The sequence below is a fragment of the Crinia signifera genome, chromosome 6, assembly GCF_055691185.1.
Source record: "Crinia signifera chromosome 6, ASM5569118v1, whole genome shotgun sequence".
NCBI classification, from domain to species: Eukaryota; Metazoa; Chordata; class Amphibia; order Anura; family Myobatrachidae; genus Crinia; species Crinia signifera.
Window position 1 is genome coordinate 10,302,770 of NC_139222.1, and position 24,868 is coordinate 10,327,637.

A 24,868-nucleotide genomic window follows, 5' to 3' on the forward strand; every position below is an offset into this window, starting at 1 on the left:
GCCTGTCTTTACCTTATCCCACGTGCCGCTAACCATTGTATATACCGTGTAAGCCTGTCCAGTGTAAGCCTGTCTTTACCTTAAGCCCACATGCCGCTGACCATTGTATATACCGTGTACGCATGTCCAGTGTAAGCCTGTCTTTACCTTAAGCCCACATGCCGCTAACCATTGTATATACAGTGTAAGCATGTCCAGAGTAAGCCTGTCTTTACCTTAAGCCCACATGCCGCTGACCATTGTATATACCGTGTACGCATGTCCAGTGTAAGCATGTCTTTACCTTATCCCACATGCCGCTAACCATTGTATATACCGTGTAAGCCTGTCCAGTGTAAGCATGTCTTTACCTTATCCCACATGCCGCTGACCATTGTATATACCGTGTACGCATGTCCAGTGTAAGCATGTCTTTACCTTATCCCACATGCCGCTGACCATTGTATATGCAGTGTAAGCCTGTCCAGTGTAAGCATGTCTTTACCTTAAGCCAACATGCCGCTAACCATTGTATATACCGTGTACGCCTATCCAGTGTAAGCCTGTCTTTACCTTATCCCACATGCCGCTAACCATTGTATATACCGTGTACGCATGTCCAGTGTAAGCCTGTCTTTACCTTATCCCACATGCCACTAACCATTGTATATACCGTGTACGCCTGTCCAGTGTAAGCCTGTCTTTACCTTATCCCACATGCCGCTAACCATTGTATATACAGTGTAAGCCTGTCCAGTGTAAGCCTGTCTTTACCTTAAGCCAACATGCCGCTAACCATTGTATATACCGTGTAAGCCTGTCCAGTGTAAGCCTGTCTTTACCTTAAGCCCACATGCCGCTAACCATTGTATATACCGTGTACGCATGTCCAGTGTAAGCCTGTCTTTCCCTTAAACCAACATTTCACCAACAGTCATATATACATTCTCCCTAATCCCAACCCCTTCCAGGTTTGAGCTGCCCACGCTGGGCCAGACGGGCTTCCTTATGGGGATCCTAAAACCCTCCAGAAAGCCCTCCTGTAACAGTTTGCTAGGGTATATGGATGGCCACCCCCAGATCCCCCCTAGCCTCCCTGGGCTAGGTGCTTTTATCAGTGACTGTCGCTCCGGGTGCCTTGTCCCCGTGCTGACCATTCTGCTTATAGCAATCCTTTGCTGGGCGATTCCCGCTGCAGATGGTACATGCGTGGTTACACTTACAGGACTGCCTGGTGCACCCTGCATCATTAAATGAGTAACATTTAAGCTTGTCCTGCTATTGCTGCGCGGCAATGCCCCTGTGCCTGCCGCTAGGCTCTGGCTGCTACCTTCAGCAAAGTCAGACACAGAAACATATTTCACATTGCTACCCTGCAATACTGCATCAATACCTGCATGTACATTACACACATTGCTCATCTCACCGATACCGCGCCTTTCCCATCCGATGCTTCCTTGCACCGCGCTTGTCTGGGCTACGGCCTCGGTCCCCACCCCTTCTGCTGTGCTTGCCATGGTGCACGATTGTGCTGGCGCCCTGCTGGTGGAGGCATGGGTCAAACTGCTTCCGAATGTCTGTGCTGCCACCCTGCTGGTCGCGGCATGGGCCGATGTGTCCCCCGTTGCTCCCTGGCAAGCTCCCCCCAACCCCCCTCTGGCTTGTGTTAAAAGTGCCTGTATCTGCTCCTCATTGGCAAGTCTCTCTGGCCCCTGCGCTCCTGGGGTATCAATCCTCTGTGCCCGCTGCCCGTTAGAAGGGGTAGTGGGACTGCAGTACTCCCTCCGGGGTGGGGAAGCAAAACGAGGGGAGTGGGCGAAATAACCCCGACTTTCGCTCCCCGCCGCTGGCTCCCTGTACTCCTCCCTGCTTCCCCCATGACAGCGCAGGGCTGTTGTAGTTCTGGGTTTCCGCAAGGAAGACCCACTTCCCCCGCACCTCTGGTGAACCTGCTCAGCTCTCCCTGCTGCCTCCCCTCTCCCCCCTGTGTCCCGGCATGTATCCATGAACCCCTGGTGCTTTGGCCCTCCTCCCCTGACTCGTGCCCGTCTGATTCTGTGGCCTCCGGCATCACCTCCTCCCTCAAGCGCTTGCTCTCACCCTGTAGCGACAGTGGCGTAACTACGTTTTGGGCGCCCCCCCGCCGCCGCCCCACCAAGCACCCCCAATCCCCCGCCGCCCATGCAAACCCCCCCTCCCCCCCCCCCAATCCCCTGCAGCCTTACCTATCACGCTGGTCCCGGCGGCTACGTTTTTCTTCTGCTGAGGACCACCACAAAATGGCCGCCCCCATACAGCAGGCAGTTTCAGAGAACTGTGTGCTATATGGGGGTGGCCATTTTGTGGTGGTCCTCAGCAGAAGAACGGAGCCGCCGGGACCAGCTAGATAGGTAAGTCTGCGGGGGTGGGGGGGGGGGGTGTAACTATAGCACCGCAGCCCCCGGCGCTCCCACATGCACAGCGCCCCCGCGGTGGCGGGGGCTGCGGTGCTATAGTTACGCCGCTGTGTAGCGATGCCTCTTCTGGCCTGGCAGGAATTCTCCTTCTGTGTCCCCGTGCTGCTGCTTCTGCTGCTGCTGGCCGGATGCTTGAGCGACCTTGCTGAACAGACTTGATCTGCACTTCCTTCCTCCGACCACCAGATGGCGCCTGCGAGCTGCTCCTCTCTGGTCGATTTGCTGGCTTTTTTCCTGCCTGCATGCTGCTGCTTGTGGTGGCCTGTACTGCTACCATTGCCTGATGGATCTCCATGCCCTCTGACGTTGGCTGCTTGTGTACGGACCTGCCGGGGGTGTCTGTGTGCCCAGCTGCTGGAAGCCTCCTCTCCCTTGGGAACAATCTGCTGTAGCTGCTACTGGCCTCTCCCCTGATCTGCGGTATGTGAGGAATGTGAGGTATGGTGCTGGCGCTGCTGCGGCTCTGTCTCCGTCCTAGCTGGGGGATGAGTGAGCTCATCCCCCCTGCTCTCTGCTTTTAACCCTGCTACTGCTCCCGTCCCCCTCAATTAACCCTGTCTCTTCTCACTGGCCCTCTTCCTGGCTAGGTGACAAGAAGGGGACCGGCCACCCTGGCGCCCCACCCCCTTATCCTGCTCCGGGGGCCATTTTGTCTCCCTAAAGGAGCCCGCAGAATCCCTATTACAGGTTACACCTGTGTGTGGGGGAGGTAGGGCCTGGCTCTCGATCATCGATGATATGATGTCCGGTGCCAGAGACTTGTACCATCGATGGTGGTGAACTGTTTGAATTTCCACCAGGGAAATGTTGCTGCAGGGGCCCACTGGAGGGGTGTGGCCAACCACTGGTAGGTGTGGTCATCCATGTGAGGGGCGTAACCACAAAGTTGCATATTATGTGTTCTCCAATTTAAGTACCATACATACATGCGTGCCCTGCCGCTCCCATTCATACATGCCTGCCCTGCCACTCCCATTCATACATGCCTGCCCTGCCGCTCCCATTCATACATGCCTGCCCCGCCGCTCCCATTCATACATGCATGCCCCGCCGCTCCCATTCATACATGCGTGCCCTGCCGCTCCCATTCATACATGCGTGCCCTGCCACTCCCATTCATACATGCCTGCCCTGCCGCTCTCGTTCGTTCATACATACATGCACTGCCGCTCCCATTCGTACATACATGCCCTGCCGCTCCCATTCATACATACATATACTGCCACTCCCATTTCATATATGCATGCACTGCCGCTCCCATTCATACATACATATACTGCCACTCCCATTTCATACATACATCTACTGCCGCTCCCATTCATACATACATATACTGCCACTCCCATTCATACATGCATGCACTGCTGCTCCCATTCATACATACATATATTGCCACTCCCATGTCATACATGCATACACTGCCGCTCCCATTCATACATACATATACTGCCACTCCCATTCATACATGCATGCACTGCCGCTCCCATTCATACATGCATGTACTGCCGCTCCCATTCATACATACATGCACTGCCGCTCCCATTCATACATACATGCACTGCCGCTCCCATTGGTACATACATGCCCTGACGCTCCCATTCATACATGCATGCACTGCCACTCCCATTTCATACATGCATGCACTGCCACTCCCATTTCATACATGCATGCACTGCCGCTCCCATTCATACATGCATACACTGCCGCTCCCATTCATACATACATATACTGCTGCTCCCATTTCATACATACATATACTGCCACTCCCATTCATACATGCATGCACTGCCGCTCCCATTCATACATGCGTATACTGCCGCTCCCATTCATACATACATATACTGCTGCTCCCATTCATACATACATGTACTGCCACTCCCATTCATACATACATGCACTGCCGTTCCCATTCATACATACATATCCTGCCGCTCCCATTCGTACATACATGCGTGCCGCTCCCATTCATACATACATATACTGCTTCTCCCATTCATACATACATACATGTACTGCCACTCCCATTCATACATGCATGCACTGCCGCTCCCATTCATACATACATGCACTGCCGCTCCCATTCATACATACATGCACTGCCGCTCCCATTCATACATACATACACTGCCGCTCCCATTCATACATACATACACTGCCGCTCCCATTCATACATACATACACTGCCGCTCCCATTTCATACATGCATGCACTGCCGCTCCCATTCATACATACATGCACTGCCGCTCCCATTCATACATACATATACTGCCGCTCCCATTCATACATACATACATACACTGCCGCTCCCATTCATACATACATGCACTGCCGCTCCCATTTCATACATACATACACTGCCACTCCCATTCATACATACATACACTGCCGCTCCCATTCATACATACATACATACACTGCCGCTCCCATTCATACATACATATACTGCCACTCCCATTTCATACATGCATGCACTGCCGCTCCCATTCATACATACATATACTGCCACTCCCATTCATACATACATGCACTGCCGCTCCCATTCATACATACATATACTGCTGCTCCCATTCATACATACATATACTGCCACTCCCATTTCATACATGCATGCACTGCCGCTCCCATTCATACATACATATACTGCCACTCCCATTCATACATACATGCACTGCCGCTCCCATTCATACATACATGTACTGCCGCTCCCATTCATACATACATATACTGCCACTCCCATTTCATACATGCATGCACTGCCGCTCCCATTCATACATACATATACTGCCACTCCCATTCATACATACATGCACTGCCGCTCCCATTCATACATACATATACTGCCGCTCCCATTCATACATGCATGTACTGCCGCTCCCATTCATACATACATGCACTGCCGCTCCCATTCATACATGCATACACTGCCGCTCCCATTCATACATGCATATACTGCCGCTCCCATTCATACATACATATACTGCCGCACCCATTAATACATACATATACTGCCACTCCCATTTCATACATGCATGCACTGCCGCTCCCATTCATACATACATATACTGCCGCTCCCATTCATACATACATATACTGCCGCTCCCATTCATACATGCATGCACTGCCGCTCCCATTCATACATACATATACTGCCACTCCCATTTCATATATGCATGCACTGCCGCTCCCATTCATACATACATATACTGCCACTCCCATGTCATACATGCATGCACTGCTGCTCCCATTCATACATACATATACTGCCACTCCCATTTCATATATGCATGCACTGCCGCTCCCATTCATACATGCATGCACTGCCGCTCCCATTCATACATACATACACTGCCGCTCCCATTTCATACATGCATGCACTGCCGCTCCCATTCATACAGACATGCACTGCCGCTCCCATTCATACATACATATACTGCCACTCCCATTTCATACATGCATGCACTGCCGCTTCCATTCATACAGACATGCACTGCTGCTCCCATTCATACATACATGCACTGCCGCTCCCATTCATACATGCATGCACTGCCGCTCCCATTCATACATACATACACTGCCGCTCCCATTCATACATACATACACTGCCGCTCCCATTCATACATACATACACTGCCGCTCCCATTCATACATGCATGCACTGCCGCTCCCATTCATACATGCATGCACTGCCGCTCCCATTTCATACATACATACATACACTGCCGCTCCCATTCATACATACATGCGTGCCCTGCCACTCCCATACATACATGCATGCACTGCCGCTCCCATTCATACATGCATGCACTGCCGCTCCCATTTCATACATACATACACTGCCGTTCCCATTCATACATACATATACTGCCGCTCCCGTTCGTACATGCATGCACTGCCGCTCCCGTTCATACATACATATACTGCCACTCCCATTCATACATGCATACACTGCCGCTCCCATTTCATACATACATACATATACTGCCGCTCCCATTTCATACATACATATACTGCCGCTCCCGTTCATACATACATACACTGCCGTTCCCATTTCATACATGCATGCACTGCCGCTCCCATTCATACATGCATGCACTGCCGCTCCCATTTCATACATGCATGCACTGCCGCTCCCATTCATACATGCATGCACTGCCGCTCCCATTTCATACATACATACATACACTGCCGCTCCCATTCATACATACATACACTGCCGCTCCCAATCATACATACATACACTGCCGCTCCCATTCATACATACATGCACTGCCGCTCCCATTTCATACATACATACATACACTGCCGCTCCCATTCATACATACATGCGTGCCCTGCCACTCCCATACATACATGCATGCACTGCCGCTCCCATTCATACATGCATGCACTGCCGCTCCCATTTCATACATACATACACTGCCGTTCCCATTCATACATACATATTCTGCCGCTCCCGTTCGTACATGCATGCACTGCCGCTCCCGTTCATACATACATATACTGCCGCTCCCATTTCATACATACATACATATACTGCCGCTCCCATTTCATACATACATATACTGCCGCTCCCGTTCATACATACATACACTGCCGTTCCCATTTCATACATGCATGCACTGCCGCTCCCATTCATACATGCATGCACTGCCGCTCCCATTTCATACATACATACACTGCCGTTCCCATTCATACATACATATACTGCCGCTCCCGTTCGTACATGCATGCACTGCCGCTCCCGTTCATACATACATGCACTGCCGCTCCCATTTCATACATACATACATATACTGCCGCTCCCATTTCATACATACATATACTGCCGCTCCCGTTCATACATACATACACTGCCGTTCCCATTTCATACATGCATGCACTGCCGCTCCCATTCATACAGACATGCACTGCTGCTCCCATTCATACATACATGCACTGCCGCTCCCATTCATACATGCATGCACTGCCGCTCCCATTTCATACATGCATGCACTGCCGCTCCCATTCATACATGCATGCACTGCCGCTTCCATTCATACATGCATGCACTGCCGCTCCCATTTCATACATACATACATACACTGCCGCTCCCATTCATACATACATGCGTGCCCTGCCACTCCCATACATACATGCATGCACTGCCGCTCCCATTCATACATGCATGCACTGCCGCTCCCATTTCATACATACATACACTGCCGTTCCCATTCATACATACATATACTGCCGCTCCCGTTCGTACATGCATGCACTGCCGCTCCCGTTCATACATACATATACTGACGCTCCCATTCATACATACATGCATATACTGCCGCTCCCGTTCATACATACATGCACTGCCGCTCCCATTTCATACATACATATACTGCCGCTCCCGTTCATACATACATACACTGCCGCTCCCATTCATACATACATATACTGCCGCTCCCGTTCGTACATGCATGCACTGCCGCTCCCGTTCATACATACATATACTGACGCTTCCATTCATACATACATGCATATACTGCCGCTCCCGTTCATACATACATACACTGCCGTTCCCATTCATACATACATATACTGCCGCTCCCATTCATACATACATATACTGCCGCTCCCATTCATACATGCCTGCCCTGCCGCTCCCGTTCGTACATGCCACACTGCTCCCTTACATATATACATTCCACCCCACTCCTGAGACCAGGCACACTGAAGGCCACTAGCCAGCTCACCCGATGGCTCCCTCTTCTGTTGCCGGATCATGGAGCTGTTGGTGTGCATGGGCAGCTTGCTGTCGGGGAGGGGGGACAGGTAGGTGATGAATGCTCCATGTTGGTACCCCCAGCTCAGTGCTGTCCTGCTGCAGCAGCTGGTGGGAAGTGAGAGCGTGGTGCAGGGGCTGGTTTGCTGGGCCTGAGGGCCCCTGAAACAGCTTGAAACAGCTGGACCCCACAGCAAGTGCACCATCTATAGTTACACCACTGATGACAAGGTGTCTTACATAATTAGGCCACGCCCCTTTTGGCATTGTACCACAGTTTGCGGGCCTGTGGGGAGGCGGAGCCAAGTTAACTCAATAAAGATTGCATCGTGTCGTGTTTGTCAGCACTTCACAGGCTCGCACTAAAATGCCACAGGAGGCGGAGCTACGATTGCGGGAATGTAACGTGCGCGCTCTCCATACAGGATGCTGGGTCTCTGTGTACAAAACGCGTCAGGATGGCGCCAAACCGCTAATACCAGAACCCCCCGCGCTTCCTAATTCCACCGCAGCGCCCACACCTGGTGCCAGGCTGCTATTGGTCACCACCCCTGCTATCACTATGTATGTGTGTATTATGTATGTAGTTTGTGTACAATAACTTGTTTACATTTATGTCCTGTAATTTGGGGTAATTATTGGTACATACGTTATTAATCCTAATGGGGGTATCTGTGGTATTATTACATCCTCACTGGACGCTAGCGCTGGCCATAGTCCCTCTACCCTACTACAGAATGCAGCGTGGGGGGTCGTGTTCCCGGTATTAGGGGACTTTGTGCTGCTTATTGTCACTTTATGCACATTGTGCTACGGCTCCGTTCTGTTGCTTCCGTTTACATGTGTGTTTATTCTCCCCTATTGGCAGAGGGATTACGCTGCGAGACGCGCACAGAGACGTTATACAGAGGACTGTAGAGACGCCATCATGGAAACGGTAATATACAAGGTCAGAGGTCAAATGTGACATCACTCTTATCTCTATTACTGACACAGGGATCTGACCGGGGAGGTGAGGGGGTCTGGGAGCGTCACAGTGACATCACTCTTATCTCTATTACTGACACAGGGACCTGACCGGGGAGGTGAGGGGGTCTGGGAGCGTCACAGTGACATCACTCTTATCTCTATCACTGACACAGGGACCTGACTGGGGAGGTGAGGGTGTCTGGGAGCGTCACAGTGACATCACTCTTATCTCTATCACTGACACAGGGACATGACCGGGGAGGTGAGGGGGTCTGGGAGCGTCAGTGACATCACTCTTATCTCTATCACTGACACAGGGACCTGACTGGGGAGGTGAGGGGGTCTGGGAGCGTCACAGTGACATCACTCTTATCTCTATCACTGACACAGGGACCTGACTGGGGAGGTGAGGGTGTCTGGGAGCGTCACAGTGACATCACTCTTATCTCTATCACTGACACAGGGACCTGACTGGGGAGGTGAGGGGGTCTGGGAGCGTCACAGTGACATCACTCTTATCTCTATTACTGACACAGGGACCTGACCGGGGAGGTGAGGGTGTCTGGGAGCGTCACAGTGACATCACTCTTATCTCTATCACTGACACAGGGACATGACCGGGGAGGTGAGGGGGTCTGGGAGCGTCAGTGACATCACTCTTATCTCTATCACTGACACAGGGACCTGACTGGGGAGGTGAGGGGGTCTGGGAGCGTCACAGTGACATCACTCTTATCTATTACGAACACAGCCTTGGTTGCCTATAGCAACATCCTATGTAAATTTTAACTCCCATCTTAGTACAGTTCCCTCAGCACTGTACGGCGTCCACCTGCATCACCAACTCTTTTCTGATGTCAGTTTGTGTCCATCATCCAAATTAGCATTAGGGATAATAGAATATTCCCCTTAGAGATGAGTAAAGGGAAGGCTGTATGATGAGGAGGGATAGGAGGCACCGGGGAGACGAGGATAACACTACGGGACATGTTAGCAGGGGCAAGCAGAGGACCCACGAGACCTCCCAGATGGCTGAATCAAAGGCTCACTGGAACCTGGGCCGATGTTGGGAGGTCACGCACTAGATCTAGGTCACGCTACACGTCGTCCACTCCACCCGACATCACATATCAGAGAGTCAGGATCCCCGGGGTCTGTTGGTGGTGGATGATGGAAGGTCCGGTAGTAAAACTGCCACTGATCCCCTTACAAGGAATCACGCTGATGGATATATGGCGGTTATGTAGGTCCTCCTCGCCGATGGCCGTACTCCGGGGGAATATAATCCCTGAGGTGACAGCACTCCCCGGGGCAGGTGTCTATCACAGGGGAACACAGGCATGTGATCCCCGGTGCTGTAGCTGGGATAGGACCGAGGGTGGCAGCAGGTAGGACCTAGGCCTAAGTAATAACCAGACACAGGGAAATACCATCTCTTCCCCAATCTGCAAACCAATGTCCCCTTTACTAAAGCCTGTACATAGTAATTATGTGTAACATAGACCCGTGTTATGTGCACAGATCATACATGACATTGCACATGTATCACATAGATAGAGATTAGCTCCCATCACACACCAGTGACTTCCTGCTGTACAGCGGCTGTGTGCGTCTTACTGATAGACTTCTGTGTATTCTGCATTACTGACCATTACTCCTGTATCTCATTGTATTGTGGGGTAATAGGAGGAAGCTCTGACTAATATTAAAGAGGAGAACCTAGAAGGAGAAGAGGAGACGTATGTGAGGGGAGATCAGCCGTGTAAGGAGGAGGAGATCCCTACAGGTATCAGCACAGGTGAGTAATATAAGGGGCGTGGTATAGTACCAGCCAATCAGCTCCTAGCTGCCATGTTAAGGGCTGTGTTCAAAAATTAGAGGAGCTGATTGGTTGCTCTCCAAGGCTTATGTGGGGTACACACCACGACGACCCGCTCACGATGCACATTGTGAGCGGGTCGTCAGTGTTTCTTCAGACCCACTCACGATGATGCGGGGGGGCACGACCCACTCGCGATGTGCACCGTGAGCGGGTCCGATCCGATGGCGACCCGCACCCGGCTGTATGGTCGTTATTCAGATCCTACCTGGTGCAGGTAGGATCTGAATAACGACCGTCCGACCCTCGGGACCGCGCATCGAATCGGTATCGGTCCACACCAGGACAGAAAAGGGCCCAATCACCACACAATGTACATCCAATTGGTCGGAATTGGATCTAGATTGATGGGATCGGGCCCTAGTCGTCCTTATGTGTACCAGGCATTAGTACATCTGTAGTGTTCCCTCTAGGAATTTTTGGGGGAAAGGCGCCGCTGCACGTGGGCAGCGCAATGGGGGCGGACCAAGCCCGCTGACATCATCGTTGTAGGCGTGCCCGGGCTGCCGCCTCACTAAAGGGGGCCTGCCCGGGCTTCCTCCATCGAAGACCCTGAGCTTCCGGGTAAGCCAAGTGCCGCCAAGATTGTGGTGCCTGAAGCTTCCCCGGGCACACCAGCAAGTCAGGCAGCAGTCTCTTTTAGCGGGGAGCTGCTGGAGGGGCAGGGCGCATTTTGCCCTTTAGAAATCGGGCAGGGCGCAGCCTAGCGGGAACACTACATCTGCCCCTACATATACAAAGAGCTGCATATGTTCAGTCACTGCATCAATCTCTTATCCTGCCCCTCCTCTGTCACTGCCCTAATCTCCTATCCCGCCCCCCTCCTCTGTCACTGCCCTAATCTCCTATCCCGCCCCTTTTCTGTCACTGCCCTAATCTCCTATCCCGCCCCCCTCCTCTGTCACTGCCCTAATCTCCTATCCCGCCCCTCCTCTGTCACTGCCCTAATCTCCTATCCCGCACCCCTCCTCTGTCACTGCCCTAATCTCCTATCCCGCACCCCTCCTCTGTCACTGCCCTAATCTCCTATCCCGCACCCCTCCTCTGTCACTGCCCTAATCTTCTATCCCGCCCCTCCTCTGTCACTGCCCTAATCTCCTATCCCGCCCCTCCTCTGTCACTGCTCTAATCTCTTATCCCGCCCCCTCCTCTGTCACTGCGCTAATCTCTTTTCTCTTTCAATGGTCCTGGTGACACAGCTTCACATTGGGATGTAGGAGGGTCCGCAGGAGCCAGGCACCTATACCAAAGATTTTGAGAGGTAGGCTCCTCCCACTGCATCCCGGAATCCTCAGTTTCGTTTAGGTGCCCACTGGAGTGGGTGCTATACTGAAGAGGCTGCTGCGCAGCCGAAGATTAGAGATAGATAGGTGTTTTTTATTTTATTAATTTTACACTTATTAGGTAGGATACAGTGTGAGGATTCTCACAGAATCCTCACACTGCCAGCGCAGCAGGTACTGACAGAACCTTGTCCTGTCAGAGTTCCTGCGCACAGAGTGGACGCTGTCTGGTCTCTCTGTGCAGCGCTGACAACTTCTTTTTAGAAGTTTCCTGGGCTCCGGAGCATTCCTGAACCGACTTCACGCAGGTGGGGATCATGGGGGACGGGCTCTCCGTGATGGCGGCGGCCATTTTATGCGGAGCTTGCAAGCTGAGCTCCTTATTGAAAAGGACAGCAGCTTGTCACGGGAAGATTCCAAGTGGTCCCCAGGCGAAGGGGAGACACTAGGAATAGGAAATCCAACAGTAGGAGCGGCTGACTGGGGGTAGTTGGCGCCAAAACGCTACAGACCCTACAGCAGCAGGGACAGTTGGTCTCTTCCCTCACTCTGCTTGGCGCCGTTTTGGGAGACGCTGCTGTGGCTGAAACGCTGTTTCTTGCTGAGTGACTGGATTTCCTGGGCATCACTACCCCCTTCTTCTGGAGAATTCCGGAGCTTCAGACAGATAAGTGCTGTTATACATTGACTCTGTATAAAACGCCTGTCATTTTACACTGTGTGAATTTACATGATCATGTCAGAGCAACAGTCTGTAGCTTTGGTGGAGGGAGCCCCACTTGCATTGAGTGTGTGCAGAGGTTGTGCACTTCAAATTTCCCCTGAACAGATGGCCAAGGGGGAATTGTGCCCGGCTTGCACAGTTGTGAGACCCATGGGCAGTGTACCCCAGAGGGTAGAGCAAGCAGAATCTGCGTGGGCTAGTGCCCTGGGCAGGTCGGTGAATGCTTTAGTGCAGTTGTTGGACAGGCAGAGAGATGTTTTGGTGGCTTCCCCTAAACCTATGTCATCCTCTCAGCAGTCCTCAGGCTCCTTGCCTCTGACCCAAGCAGATCCGGGCCTGTTGCAGGTGATGCAGGATACTGCAAAGGGGATTAGCAGGTTTAATGAACTGCTGGATAAGTCTGATAATGATGCTGAGGGGACCTCTAAACGGTCTTACCCGGTACCTGTATTGACTGTGGAGTCAGGAGAGGAAGGAGAATGTGCATTAGACATGCCCTGGGATCAGGGTGATGATTCTGAGGATTCCTCAGCCCCAGGAGTAGAGGATTTGATTGCTGCGGTTAAGCAGGCTTTGAATTTGTCGGAGGGAGACAAAACTCCTGTCAGAGGAGTGTTTAAGAGGCAGCTCAGAGAGGCTGTTACCTTCCCAGCAGATGAAGGTTTAAAGGATATTTTGGAAGGGGCTTGGAAAATGCCCGACAAAAGGCTGCAGATGCCAAAGAGGTTAAGTCTTTATCCTATGCCAGAGGAACATACAGACCTCTGGGAAAAAAGTGCCTGTAGTGGATGCTTTGGTAGCAAGGCTTTCTAAAGCAACTGTGCTACCTGTCCAAGGGGGCGCGGCCTTTAAGGACGCCGTAGACAAGAAGCTTGAAGGAAACCTCAAAGCCATTTGAGGGGGTGGGGTTTACACTCAGGCCCCTTATAACGTCAGCCTGGGTCTCAAAGGCCATGATTGCTTGGGCTAGCGATTTATGCACCATATTGCATGCTGACCCGGGTGTGCTGCTGCTGGCTGAAAGCTGCTGCTGAATATGTACTTGAGGCAGAGGAAGAAGCTTTAAAGATGGCTTCTAAAGTGTCCACTGTTTCCATCAATGCCAGAAGAGTCCTGTGGCTCAAGGCCTGGGAGGCAGATTCTGATTCCAAAAAGGCCATAGAGGTGTTGGCTTTTAAAGGCAAACTGCTGTTTGGGTCTGAACAAGAGGAGATTATTAAGCAGGCCACGGGAGGCAAAAGTACATTTCTGCCTGCTCCCTCGGCTACAAGAAACAATATCTCAAACAATAAAGCGCCAAATAAAAGAATATGCAGCCGGAGTGTTGTAGACAGTGAGGTTGTCAACCGCCACCAAAACAAAAGTACATCCAAGATAAAAAGATCTACACAACCACCAGCGCTTTCTCCTGTCTCATAAATAGTTAATACATAACTTTTCTATTTTAGTAGTCCAAAGTTCCAAACTGTTTCTTCAATTGCAGTTCACACCAGGATAGTCCCACGATCGAATATAAGGAAAGAAAAGACATGCAATTTGGTGCAGTATTTCTAAACGGCCTTCAATTCTTTATTTTAAAGAGATGCTCTCACAAGAAGTAGAAGAAACAAATCGCTCAATCACTCCAACAATGGCAAACTCTGCTGGGCGATCCACTTTCCAGGGTGGGGTACACAAACCACTTCTGCAAACTATATGAACTTCCACACCATACTCCCATACAAAGATTTAATGAAGGGGTTGGTTGGAGGACAAAAAGCAAACAATTGGTGCAGTAATCCAAAACTGACAGAATTTTTAATGAAAAAAACACACTTACAAACAAATGTGAAACAAAGGCATATAAGTCCAATGTGGTAGATACTGCTGCGCTCACATGAACGGTGATTCCTCACCCACAATGTTCCAGGGGAGGTCCAGGGGGTCCAAGTGCCGGCTCAAGGTCCCGGTTCTCCGTTCAGCGGAACAGTTCCCCAATTTTTGCCAAAAGTTGTTTCGGAGTTTCATTTGAATAAGGAGATTGTTCTGCCTGTGTTTCAACCCCCAGAGGGTTCTAAGAAAAGGGACAAATTGAGGAATTTGGATGTGGTTCGCGCGTTGCGCATTTATGTGGACAGAGTAAAAGGTTTTCGTAAGACGGATTCCTTGATAGTCTTGTATGACATACACAAAATTGGTTGGCCTGCATCTAAGCAGACCATTGCTAGGTGGTTGCGCTCTGTTATAGCGTTTGCATACACTAAAGTTGGTAGGCCTGTTCCGGCCAGGATAAATGCGCATACCCCCAGGTCGGTTGCCACCTCTTGGGCGGTTCGACATGGGGCAACAGCTGAGCAGGTTTGCAGGGCTGCCACTTGGTCATCTGTTAATACATTTGCCAAATTCTATAGGTTCCATGAGTTCGCGTCGGAGGACGCATCATTCGGGCGAGCAGTGCTGAGAGCTGCAGACATGAGCGTACCCACCCAAAGGACCGGCTCTGGAACGTCCCAATGTGAAGCTGTGTCACCAGGACCATTAAAAGAGAAAAAGGGATTTTTGTAAGAACTTACCGTTGGAATCCCTTTCTCTGATATGGTCCTGGTGACACAGCGATCCCTCCCTTACGCTCAGTAAGTATGCCAGTGTTCATGATGCATCATGTTGTTATTGGTAAAATTGATGTTTGTGCATATAATATGTTCAGGCGTTTGTACTGAGTTGATGTATTCCAGTGGCTTTGACAAATAAACTGAGGATTCTGGGATGCAGTGGGAGGAGCCTACCTCTCTAAAGCTTTGGTATAGGTGCCTGGCTCCTGCGGACCCTCCTACATCCCAATGTTGAGCTGTGTCACCAGGACCATATCAGAGAAAGGGATTCGAACGGTAAGTTCTTACAAAAATCCCTTTTTTATTCAGCTTTTAAGTTTTGTCTATCACATAAATGGACATCCATGTGTACTATTGATACCACTGGCTTAGCCCATTATTTTAGTTATAAATACATTCTTGTACTAGATTTACAAATCTGCATCACTTTTAATTTTTCAGCTTTTTATTTATATTATTTGTAGCGCTGCTCACTTCTATTGTGTATGTCTGCTCCTGGCTGGGGTGGTAACAAAAACACCATCGGGTGCACATCGGGCACCGCACCTAGGTACTAAGTAACTTTCACCTACACTCTAGCTCAGTCCTGATGTCCCCATTCTGTGTGATCTCCTTCTGTACCCTACTCCTCTGTCCTGCCCCATTCTCCAGCTCAGTCCTGATGTCCCCATTCTGTGTGATCTCCTTCTGTACCCTACTCCTCTGTCCTGCCGCTGCCCCATTCTCCAGCTCAGTCCTGATGCCCCCATTCTGTGTGATCTCCTTCTGTACCCTACTCCTCTGTCCTGCCCCATTCTCCAGCTCAGTCCTGATATCCCCATTCTGTGTGATCTCCTTCTGTACCCTACTCCTCTGTCCTGCCCCATTCTCCAGCTCAGTCCTGATGCCCCCATTCTGTGTAATCTCCTTCTGTACCCTACTCCTCTGTCCTGCCGCTGCCCCATTCTCCAGCTCAGTCCTGATATCCCCATTCTGTGTGATCTCCTTCTGTACCCTACTCCTCTGTCCTGCCCCATTCTCCAGCTCAGTCCTGATGTCCCCATTCTGTGTGATCTCCTTCTGTACCCTACTCCTCTGTCCTGCCGCTGCCCCATTCTCCAGCTCAGTCCTGATGTCCCCATTCTGTGTGATCTCCTTCTGTACCCTACTCCTCTGTCCTGCCCCATTCTCCAGCTCCGTCCTGATGCCCCCATTCTGTGTGATCTCCTTCTGTACCCTACTCCTCTGTCCTGCCGCTGCCCCATTCTCCAGCTCAGTCCTGATGCCCCCATTCTGTGTGATATCCTTCTGTACCCTACTCCTCTGTCCTGCCCCATTCTCCAGCTCAGTCCTGATGTCCCCATTCTGTGTGATCTCCTTCTGTACCCTACTCCTCTGTCCTGCCCCATTCTCCAGCTCAGTCCTGATGCCCCCATTCTGTGTGATCTCCTTCTGTACCCTACTCCTCTGTCCTGCCCCATTCTCCAGCTCAGTCCTGATGTCCCCATTCTGTGTGATCTCCTTCTGTATCCTACTCCTCTGTCCTGCCCCATTCTCCAGCTCAGTCCTGATGTCCCCATTCTGTGTGATCTCCTTCTGTACCCTACTCCTCTGTCCTGCCCCATTCTCCAGCTCAGTCCTGATGCCCCCATTCTGTGTGATCTCCTTCTGTACCCTACTCCTCTGTCCTGCCCCATTCTCCAGCTCACTCCTGATGTCCCCATTCTGTGTGATCTTCTTCTGTACCCTACTCCTCTGTCCTGCCCCATTCTCCAGCTCAGTCCTGATATCCCCATTCTGTGTGATCTCCTTCTGTACCCTACTCCTCTGTCCTGCCGCTGCCCCATTCTCCAGCTCAGTCCTGATGCCCCCATTCTGTGTGATCTCCTTCTGTACCCTACTCCTCTGTCCTGCCCCATTCTCCAGCTCAGTCCTGATGTCCCCATTCTGTGTGATCTCCTTCTGTCCCCTACTCCTCTGTCCTGCCCCATTCTCCAGCTCAGTCCTGATGTCCCCATTCTGTGTGATCTCCTTCTGTATCCTACTCCTCTGTCCTGCCCCATTCTCCAGCTCAGTCCTGATGCCCCCATTCTGTGTGATCTCCTTCTGTGCCCTACTCCTCTGTCCTGCCCCATTCTCCAGCTCAGTCCTGATGCCCCCATTCTGTGTGATCTCCTTCTGTACCCTACTCCTCTGTCCTGCCGCTGCCCCATTCTCCAGCTCAGTCCTGATGTCCCCATTCTGTGTTATCTCCTTCTGTACCCTACTCCTCTGTCCTGCCCCATTCTCCAGCTCAGTCCTGATGTCCTTATTCTGTGTGATCTCCTTCTGTACCCTACTCCTCTGTCCTGCCCCATTCTCCAGCTCAGTCCTGATGTCCCCATTCTGTGTGATCTCCTTCTGTACCCTACTCCTCTGTCCTGCCCCATTCTCCATCTCAGTCCTGATGCCCCCATTCGGTGTGATCTCCTTCTGTACCCTACTCCTCTGTCCTGCCCCATTCTCCAGCTCAGTCCTGATGTCCCCATTCTGTGTTATCTCCTTCTGTACCCTACTCCTCTGTCCTGCCCCATTCTCCAGCTCAGTCCTGATGTCCTTATTCTGTGTGATCTCCTTCTGTACCCTACTCCTCTGTCCTGTCCCATTCTCCAGCTCAGTCCTGATGCCCCCATTCTGTGTGATCTCCTTCTGTACCCTACTCCTCTGTCCTGCCCCATTCTCCAGCTCAGTCCCGATGTCCCCATTCTGTGTGATCTCCTTCTGTACCCTACTCCTCTGTCCTGCCCCATTCTCCAGCTCAGTCCTGATGACCCCATTCTGTGTGATCTCCTTCTGTACCCTACTCCTCTGTCCTGCCCCATTCTCCAGCTCAGTCCTGATGTCCCCATTCTGTGTGATCTCCTTCTGTACCCTACTCCTCTGTCCTGCCCCATTCTCCAGCTCAGTCCTGATGTCCCCATTCTGTGTGATCTCCTTCTGTACCCTACTCCTCTGTCCTGCCGCTGCCCCATTCTCCAGCTCGGTCCTGATGTCCCCATTCTGTGTGATCTCCTTCTGTACCCTACTCCTCTGTCCTGCCCCATTCTCCAGCTCAGTCCCGATGTCCCCATTCTGTGTGATCTCCTTCTGTACCCTACTCCTCTGTCCTGCCCCATTCTCCAGCTCAGTCCTGATGCCCCCATTCTGTGTGATCTCCTTCTGTACCATACTCCTCTGTCCTGCCCCATTCTCCAGCTCAGTCCTGATGCCCCCATTCTGTGTGATCTCCTTCTGTACCCTACTCCTCTGTCCTGCTGCTGCCCCATTCTCCAGCTCAGTCCCGATGTCCCCATTCTGTGTGATCTCCTTCTGTACCCTACTCCTCTGTCCTGCCCCATTCTCCAGCTCAGACCTGATGTCCCCATTCTGTGTGATCTCCTTCTGTACCCTACTCCTCTGTCCTGCCCCATTCTCCAGCTCAGTCCTGATGTCCCCATTCTGTGTGATCTCCTTCTGTACCCTACTCCTCTGTCCTGCCGCTGCCCCATTCTCCAGCTCGGTCCTGATGTCCCCATTCTGTGTGATCTCCTTCTGTACCATACTCCTCTGTCCTGCCCCATTCTCCAGCTCAGTCCTGATGCCCCCATTCTGTGTGATCTCCTTCTGTACCCTACTCCTCTGTCCTGCCCCATTCTCCAGCTCAGACCTGATGTCCCCATTCTGTGTGATCTCCTTCTGTACCCTACTCCTCTGTCCTGCCGCTGCCCCATTCTCCAGCTCAGTCCTGATGTCCCCATTCTGTGTGATCTCCTTCTGTACCCTACTCCTCTGTCCTGCCACTGCCCCATTCTCCAGCTCAGTCCTGATGTCCCCATTCTGTGTGATCTCCTTCTGTATCCTACTCCTCTGTACTGCCCCATTCTCCAGCTCAGTCCTGATGCCCCCATTCTGTGTGATCTCCTTCTGTGCCCTACTCCTCTGTCCTGCCCCATTCTCCAGCTCAGTCCTGATGCCCCCATTCTGTGTGATCTCCTTCTGTACCCTACTCCTCTGTCCTGCCGCTGCCCCATTCTCCAGCTCAGTCCTGATGTCCCCATTCTGTGTGATCTCCTTCTGTACCCTACTCCTCTGTCCTGCCGCTGCCCCCTTCTCCAGCTCAGTCCTGATGCCCCCATTCTGTGTGATCTCCTTCTGTATCCTACTCCTCTGTCCTGCCCCATTCTCCAGCTCAGTCCTGATGCCCCCATTCTGTGTGATCTCCTTCTGTACCCTACTCCTCTGTCCTGCCCCATTCTCCAGCTCAGTCCTGATGCCCCCATTCTGTGTGATCTCCTTCTGTACCCTACTCCTCTGTCCTGCCCCATTCTCCAGCTCAGTCCTGATGTCCCCATTCTGTGTGATCTCCTTCTGTACCCTACTCCTCTGTCCTGCCGCTGCCCCATTCTCCAGCTCAGTCCTGATGTCCCCATTCTGTGTGATCTCCTTCTGTACCCTACTCCTCTGTCCTGCCCCATTCTCCAGCTCAGTCCTGATGCCCCCATTCTGTGTGATCTCCTTCTGTACCCTACTCCTCTGTCCTGCCCCATTCTCCAGCTCAGTCCTGATGCCCCCATTCTGTGTGATCTCCTTCTGTACCCTACTCCTCTGTCCTACCCCATTCTCCAGCTCAGTCCTGATGTCCCCATTCTGTGTGATCTCCTTCTGTGCTCTACTCCTCTGTCCTGCCCCATTCTCCAGCTCAGTCCTGATGCCCCCATTCTGTGTGATCTCCTTCTGTACCCTACTCCTCTGTCCTGCCCCATTCTCCAGCTCACTCCTGATGTCCCCATTCTGTGTGATCTCCTTCTGTACCCTACTCCTCTGTCCTGCCCCATTCTCCAGCTCAGTCCCGATGTCCCCATTCTGTGTGATCTCCTTCTGTACCCTACTCCTCTGTCCTGCCGCTGCCCCATTCTCCAGCTCAGTCCTGATGCCCCCATTCTGTGTGATCTCCTTCTGTACCCTACTCCTCTGTCCTGCTCCATTCTCCAGCTCAGTCCTGATGCCCCCATTCTGTGTGATCTCCTTCTGTACCCTACTCCTCTGTCCTGCCCCATTCTCCAGCTCAGTCCTGATGTCCCCATTCTGTGTGATCTCCTTCTGTACCCTACTCCTCTGTCCTGCTCCATTCTCCAGCTCAGTCCTGATGCCCCCATTCTGTGTGATCTCCTTCTGTACCCTACTCCTCTGTCCTGCTCCATTCTCCAGCTCAGTCCTGATGCCCCCATTCTGTGTGATCTCCTTCTGTACCCTACTCCTCTGTCCTGCCCCATTCTCCAGCTCAGTCCTGATGTCCCCATTCTGTGTGATCTCCTTCTGTACCCTACTCCTCTGTCCTGTCCCATTCTCCAGCTCAGACCTGATGTCCCCATTCTGTGTGATCTCCTTCTGTACCCTACTCCTCTGTCCTGCCCCATTCTCCAGTTCAGTCCTGATGCCCCCATTCTGTGTGATCTCCTTCTGTACCCTACTCCTCTGTCCTGCCCCATTCTCCAGCTCAGTCCTGATGTCCCCATTCTGTGTGATCTCCTTCTGTACCCTACTCCTCTGTCCTGCTCCATTCTCCAGCTCAGTCCTGATGCCCCCATTCTGTGTGATCTCCTTCTGTACCCTACTCCTCTGTCCTGCTCCATTCTCCAGCTCAGTCCTGATGTCCCCATTCTGTGTGATCTCCTTCTGTACCCTACTCCTCTGTCCTGCCCCATTCTCCAGCTCAGTCCTGATGCCCCCATTCTGTGTGATCTCCTTCTGTACCCTACTCCTCTGTCCTGCCCCATTCTCCAGCTCAGTCCTGATGTCCCCATTCTGTGTGATCTCCTTCTGTACCCTACTCCTCTGTCCTGCCCCATTCTCCAGCTCAGTCCTGATGTCCCCATTCTGTGTGATCTCCTTCTGTACCCTACTCCTCTGTCCTGCCCCATTCTCCAGCTCAGACCTGATGTCCCCATTCTGTGTGATCTCCTTCTGTACCCTACTCCTCTGTCCTGCTTCATTCTCCAATGTCGTTCTTCCACCTCTGTCTGTTTTAATTATACAAATAAGATGCACATTTGGGGTGAGAAAGATGCTCTGTGCTGCTGTGGGGCACGGGGCCTGGCACGGCTGAGAGGGGCTATTTGGTGCTGCTGCAGTAAATAAGGACACATCTGTAGAAATGCTCCACGGTGTAACACAAGATCTCTCTTTCCATGCGTGTATTGTATTCCCAGCGCACGGACACCCAAGAAGGAATCACCCTGATGGATAAACCCCATTTTGTTTTCCAGATTTGAAAATAGAAGATGACATCACAGGAAGTTCTCCAGGAGAAAACCGCATTCCTCTAACTATACATTCAGACCATCGCAGTGCAGACACATCGCCTGATCCCGCCGATAGTGAGGAATGTTCCACCGATGGCACCGATAGTGAGGAATGTTCCACTGATGGCACCGATAATGAGGAATGTTCCACTGATGGCACCGATAATGAGGAATGTTCCACTGATGACACCGATAATGAGGAATGTTCCACTGATGACACCGATGTTGGTACACCTAGTACATCTCGCAAAGTATTTGCCTGTTGTGAATGTGATAAGTGTTTTCCATGTAAGTCAAAGTTAGTTGAACATCAGAGAACTCACACAGGGGAGAGGCCGTTTCCATGCTCTGAGTGTGGGAAATGTTTTAAAGTAAAGTCTTATCTTATTGTGCATCAGAGAACTCACACAGGTGAGAGGCCGTTTCCATGCTCTGAGTGTGGGAAATGTTTTAAAGTAAAGTCTTATCTTATAACACATCAGAGAGTTCACACAGGTGAGAAGCCATTTATGTGTTCTGTGTGTGGGAAATGTTATAAAATGAAAGCGCATCTTAATGTGCATCATAGAACCCACACAGGGGAGATGATGTTTCCATGTTCCGAGTGCGAGAAATGTTTTACAACTAAATCAGCTCTTGTTAAACATCAGAGAACTCACACAGGTGAGAAGCCGTTTTCATGTTCCGAGTGCGAGAAAAGTTTTTCTTTGAGAGGAGATCTTGCAAAACATCAGAGAACTCACACAGGGGAGAAGCCGTTTCCATGTTCTGAGTGTGGGAAATGTTTTGCACAAAAAAAAGATCTTGGGAGGCATCAGAGAACTCACACAGGGGAGAAGCCGTATGCATGTTCTGAGTGTGGGAAATGTTTTTCAAATAAATTTGGCCTTAAAAGACATCAGCTAAGCCACACAGGGGAGAAGCCGTTTCCTTGTTCTGAATGTGGAAAATGTTTTATATATAAATCAGAACTTAATATACATCAGCTAAGCCACACAGGGGAGAAGCCGTTTCCATGTTCTGAGTGTGAGAATTTTTTTGCTTGTAAATCACATCTTGTTGAACATCAGAGAACTCACACGGGGGAGAAGCCATTTCCATGTTCCGAGTGTGGGAAATGTTTTGCAGTGAAAGGAGATCTTGTTAAACATCAGAGAATTCACACAGGGGAGAAGTTTTTATGCTGTGAATGTGGGAAATCTTTTACACAAAAACAAACGCTTTGTGCTCATCAGAGAACTCACACAGGGGAGAAGCCTCATGTATGTTCTGAGTGTGGGAAATGTTTTACAGTGAAAGGAAGTCTTGTTGTACATCAGAGAACTCACACAGGGGAGAAGCCGTGTGCATGTTCTGAGTGCGGGAAATGTTTTATAAATAAATATCATTTGGTTAGACACCAGAAAATCCACACACAGGTGTAATGTAATACCCGGAAGATAAGGGAAATGATACAGGCTGGTTACATTACTCTGACACTAAAAAGGAGAAATGTTGGCATAAATATGATGTATTCACTTATACCAAATTGTCAGGCGCTGTTTGATCTTAAATATTCATTATATAACCTTATTATTAATATCGCTCTCTATAGGTTTTTTCGTGTCAGTGCATACACGAGTAGTCTAAGGGGGACATTTACTAAGATGTGTATTCTGCGTCACATGTGATGTTGCTATGGGCAACCAATCAGAATCCACTTCCTGCCTGTCACAGTGTCACGATCGCACTGCGGGGTCCTCCTCAGCGTTCGGCTCAGGTGTCCCTTTGATAGTCAGATATGAGCTGTCCTGGGGAAGCAGGAGGCTGACATCTCAGTGTTTGAATATTGGCTTCTTTCCGGGATTAGTTGTAGATTCAGAGCATTTTCTACTTTGTCTCTCATTCGCCATTCAATGTGTTAAATAAGACGGTGGACAGCAGAAGGCAAATGTGAGGGTGAGAACTAATGCTGCCCATACACTTGTGAGTTATTACATGTAATCATTTGCTTTTGACCACATCTGGCTGATAGATGAAATGATTGTATGCATTTTAATGGGACCATATAAAAGGATGCGTGGGCACGCCTTTGAACGCTGCACCGATAGATCGTATGTGCTGCACATCATTTCTGTTGAATTGCAGGAGCGATCCCATGTAGTTTTTAACCACATGCGATCGCTCAAATGCAATCCACGGGTGGGGGGGGGGGGCAGCGGAGAGAACGCTTTCAGTGGCTTGGGGAGAGGGGGCCGAAGGGACCGCTGGGGGTGTGGGAGACGGCAACATTGTATTGTAGCGCTAGCGGGAGTCAGCGGTGGTGGCAGAATTGTTTAAAACACTGGGCAGCCCTCTGATAGGCTGAGACAGCTTAGCCAATCAGAGGGCTGCCCAGTGTTTTAAACAATTTTGCCACCACTGCTGATGCCCGCTAGCACTACACTACAATGCGGTCCTCTGCCAGCACCTGATGTGCCATCTCAAGATGGCATGGACATCGGGTGCTGAAAAGGGGCACTTTTTTTTACCACAAGATGCAATCGGGTTTGATGGACATCGCACTGCGATGTTGCATCGAATCCGATAGCGTAAGTGTATGGGCAGCATTACTTTTGATATATGTATATATTCCCTATTTTCTTAAGGCTGTCTCATTCTGTGGTGGTGAGTGTCCCTGCAATGCCGATTCTGTATCAGGGGCCATCTGCACCAATGCACAGAAAAGCAGAAGCGTTCTCTTTTCATTTTCACTCCAACTTGCTGATGACCAAATGCTCTCATCTGCGGTGATCATATTACTGCCATACCTCACTGTGTCCCCTAGTCTCCTCCCACCTTAGAGGCTAAGCAGTGATTGGTCTGGTTAGCACCTGATTAGGAGACTACCAGGGAATACCTGGTGCTGTAATCTCTCAGACAGCAGAAGCGCAGGAACTATTCCCAGTGGAGTA

The 24,868-nt window shown here is 50.9% G+C and overlaps 1 protein-coding gene across 1 annotated transcript in view; it reads left to right on the forward strand.

Annotated features, from left to right (window-relative positions):
- LOC146009991 (uncharacterized) overlaps positions 1-24,868 on the forward strand; it is an 86,139-nt gene that overhangs the window by 11,060 nt on the left and 50,211 nt on the right. Inside the window, exons 2-4 of the mRNA XM_083150712.1 lie at positions 9,059-9,139; positions 10,846-10,957; positions 21,900-23,326. Coding sequence (XP_083006838.1) covers positions 9,059-9,139; positions 10,846-10,957; positions 21,900-23,326 — 1,620 coding nt within the window. The remainder of the gene's footprint in view (positions 1-9,058; positions 9,140-10,845; positions 10,958-21,899; positions 23,327-24,868) is intronic.